Below are 4006 nucleotides of genomic sequence, written 5' to 3'. Positions count from 1 at the left end.
TAAATTATAAATTATAACTACAAATTACAATTGTAAAATTTGTTATATCAATATTATCAGACTGTATCAGTTTTATCCCGGAAAATGATAAAGCCCACCGTCGACTGGTGCCACGGACTACTACACTGGACTGGAAACGAGACGTTTACTGCCGAGCCGCTTAGTGTCCGCGAGAGAGGTGTACGAGGGGAAATCGTACATGAACGAATCTGGCGCCATCTATACTTTAATGATAAACCATTTACCAAATTTATTCCCGCCTTACGTTTATCGTTTGACGGAATGCCGAATGGGTAGTATGCCTGTGGTAAGCCAGGCTGCGCTAGATACGCTCGCGTACTATTTCCCCTTTCTACACCTCTCTCGCATTATTATTCTTCCTGTCAAACTATTTTACTATTGCCTATTATTAGTTATTTCATATCTATAATATCTTTTAGAATAGGTTAAATACAAAAAAATGAAAGAATTTAAAGTGAAAAAAGTACTTGTTTATTTTTGTAAAATATTATGGTAATAAGAATAATATTATAATTTATCTTTGTCTGAAAGTAGAATATACCGGTTTTACAAATTTTTTCCAATCCCCCAGGTCACATATTATGCTATTATGAGGAAGATGTATACTGCCGAACGGAAACAGGTTGTTTGGGGTATTTTATCTTGATATAGGATATATCCTAACTGGCCAAACATTACGTAGGTCTGTGGTCTCAAAAATGTGGCCCACAGTAAATATTTATTTCTTCAAAAATGAAATTTTTGTTTTTAAATAAAATTAAATATGTGATTTGTAATGCCTAGTATTATATACAGTTATAACATAATAATATTATCTGACTCTAACTAGGTATTACAAAACACATTTTTTTTTAAAATTTTTGAAGAAATAAATACTATAATAATATTAATTTAAAAAAATATATTATAATAAATAAAATAAATAAATGGTGTCTTCATTTATTTCAATTATTTTAGATTTAGTATTAAAATGAGTAAAAAGTGTTTTGCCCTCAAACCTTTGACCTATTATAATTGATATATAGGCCTGTTGGTAATTTGAGTTTGAGGCCATTAACATAAGTAGTATCTTAAACAGCATGTATTATTACTATGTTAAATTAAAATTTTATTTAAATAATATATAAAAAAGAAGGATATAATTATATTATAATCTTAATATTTAGGTATTAAATATAACATTATAAGAATTAATTTTATCTTGTCTGTCTATTACAATTACTATTCCTTGCTCAGAACTGGTAATAGCTTGTTGTGGTTGTACTTGAGCTTGTGGTTTTAAATCAACTACAGCCACTGGTTTGTATAGCATCAATAGCCTGTGCCTCATTTTCCTGTTTATCTTTTTCTTTTGGCGGTTCTTCTTCATTGTCACTTAATGTCAAATCGACAAAGCTGAAATTTTCATTTTCTTGGCGTTTGACAGTTTCAGTGTTTAGTTCTACATTCATATCAACGGATTTTTCTTCGTCGCTAACTAAATCCACAGAATCAATAGGTTCTAATTTTGCATCAGGTGTACTATTTGGTATCTTATTTTTTATCTCTTTATTTTTTTCATAAGCTATCCATGTGCCATCAGCTAAAATTTCAATTTCCGTGATGTAGTTTTTGAGGGTTGGACTTGAAACAACGTCCAAAAAATAATTTTCTATTTGTATGTCGTCATACAAACAAGGTTTATTACAAGTTGGGCACATCCATGTTGGCTTTTTCTCATTCATTAAAATAAATGTGCTAGCATCAAAACATTGTAAATGATCACAATGTATAGATTTAGCAGGTACCTTCATTCTAATTTTACTCAATGGACATACTAAGGAAAATCGATAAGACGTAGTGGCCAAATCTGGATCCACTTCCCCTAACTTTTTAATTATATAGTTTTTGGTCTCTTCTGAACTCCTACCTCCTTTATCTTTAAGTCTTTGTATCAACGTTTCTGAACTTAATCTTTTTACAAGATACATAGCTATAACATAATTTTTTTCATCGGGAGTCCAATTTACATAGATCATGTTGGGAGTGATTGGAGAAAGTTTGACAAGTTGAGTGCAATTTATAGGTCTTGGAGATCGTCTGGATTCAGCTCCTGGTCGAGTATTAGGAGCAGTAGGTGGTAATGGACATGCTTTCGGACCAAACCGAATTTTTAGTCCAAGAGGCATATAGTCTGTTACCTCATTAATTATAGGATACACTAACTGACTAATTCGAATCTGGAACTGATAAATATACTCATTTTTTCCTGGGGAAACATCACGATTCATGGCAACCATATTGACGTTCTCGGCTGGCACAAAAAGTTTGAATTGCCATTCTTTCATACCTAAATAAATAAAATACTTATTATAAATATAATTAACTTAAGATAAATAAAAAAATATATTGTTACCTCTAGGATAGTTTTGTAATGTACATTTCTCCGTGCCGGCTAGAAAAGTTGGCTTTATAACTTCGTCAATTACCTCATAAAGTGGTAACTTTTTGAACTTGATTAGGGCTACAGTTTCAGGAGATGGAGTATACGAATTATTTCTAACTGGCATTCCTCTCGTATCATATCTCAATGGATCTTGTGAGACCACATTCATTTGTTGACTTGAGGATAAATTAGATGACGCAATAGAACAAGGTCCAGAAGGTTGATAACTGCCTGATATATATTGAATGGTATTGTTAGCCATAGTATTTGGTCTAATTGAATTACTATAATTAATGCCTCTTTGAATATGCGGCATAACCTGTGGTAACCCAGCTCGGGTCATATGCATTGGCTGTTGAGGATATTGTGGTGGAGGTTGGTACATTCTTGGTTTTGGAGCCTGTGTCTGCTCCATGGTCGTCATTTGTCCCTGTTGGGTTTGTAATGAGCCGTGTATCATTCTATCATCATTATGAGGCAAATCTGTAATGGAACAATATATTTCATATATTTTTGGTCCGTATGCCGCGTGGTTAAAGCCAATTGGTCTAGTTCTTAATAATTCAAGTGCCCGATCTTTTAAGTCAGATTTTCGTCCTGTTTTATTTTGACCAAAAGCTCCCAATAATGTTTGCAAGTCGGTAGTCCGGAAAACAGCCAGCATGTTTTTATAATCTTCATCATGGTTGGTCATCATGGTCACTAAAAAAATAATAATAATTTAATTAGTTATTTTTTATCAAGTAAATGTTTATTTATAAATAGTTATAATTATCACATAATAAATATATACCCTGTTCAATATAAGAAGCCCATAGATTTACGTAATAAAACCGGTTTTGCCCATGGCCGCCCATGTGCTTCTTATTTTGAACAGGGTATAAATATATTTTATCATCTTTAAAATAGAATATGCATGGATTATTATGTAACCTGTTTAGATTCATAACAAACTTAAATTGTGGTAACCAAATAACCTAACTAGATCAAATTCCTGTAAAGGGTGATAAATATTTGAAAGCTCGTCCAAGAAAGTAATAATAATAATCAACCTGATTTTTCATTACCTGATATCTTTGGTTTATAACAACAAACCTAGGTTAGTTAGTGATTTTCCTAAGTTCTTTCCTTCAAGTTTGTCTAGAGGGACACCACAAAAAAAAAAATGAATTGACTGTGATACATGGCGTGGTACTTGATATTTTCTCCACTACAAAAATAATGAATCATTGATATGTTTATGCGGGTCCTTAATGTCACCTACGTTACGAATTTACGATCGGACACGAAACGTTTCAAACGTTTAGTCGGCGGGTCTTCGTGAGCTCGTGTTTTCGTTTTAGTTTGTTTTGTTCATATTTGCGAGAAGCAGCTTCTGTGCTTACATTCTTTCAACTTCATAGTTTCACGATGGGATTTAAATATCGCATACTTTTTTTCATCAATTATTGACAAAATAGATGGCGTACCGATTTTAAACTGCTCAAATTCTTGACGATCGGCTATGGCAGTGGTCTTCAACCCTTTTGGACTCGCGACCCACTTTTTCGGACATTTTTT

At 32.6% G+C, this 4006-nt stretch overlaps 1 protein-coding gene across 1 annotated transcript; it reads right to left on the bottom strand.

The window, feature by feature from the left end:
- Positions 1-944: 944 nt before the first annotated feature.
- Positions 945-4000, bottom strand: LOC100573112 (E3 SUMO-protein ligase PIAS2-like). The gene is made up of 3 exons (XM_008189528.2): positions 3916-4000; positions 2417-3148; positions 945-2350 (listed from the first exon to the last, which is right to left on the bottom strand). Exons 2-3 carry the CDS (start codon positions 3141-3143, stop codon positions 1305-1307), a joined length of 1773 nt encoding a protein of 590 aa, XP_008187750.1. The 5' UTR covers positions 3144-3148; positions 3916-4000; the 3' UTR covers positions 945-1304.
- Positions 4001-4006: the final 6 nt, after the last annotated feature.

Source organism: Acyrthosiphon pisum, chromosome A2 (assembly GCF_005508785.2).
Source record: "Acyrthosiphon pisum isolate AL4f chromosome A2, pea_aphid_22Mar2018_4r6ur, whole genome shotgun sequence".
Classification (NCBI taxonomy): domain Eukaryota; kingdom Metazoa; phylum Arthropoda; class Insecta; order Hemiptera; family Aphididae; genus Acyrthosiphon; species Acyrthosiphon pisum.
The sequence above is the reverse complement of the archived record's forward strand: the minus strand, read 5'-3'. Positions and strand labels throughout refer to the sequence as shown.

What these genes read in the sequence shown, in the direction of transcription:
- LOC100573112 (XM_008189528.2), bottom strand. Translation starts at nt 3,143, where the DNA reads ATGATGACCAACCATGATGAAGATTATAAAAACATGCTGGCTGTTTTC. An exon ending in ATTACAAAACTATCCTAGAG is followed by an intron (nt 2,351 to 2,416) that starts GTAACAATATAT and finishes TTATTTATTTAG; the next exon opens with GTATGAAAGAATGGCAATTC.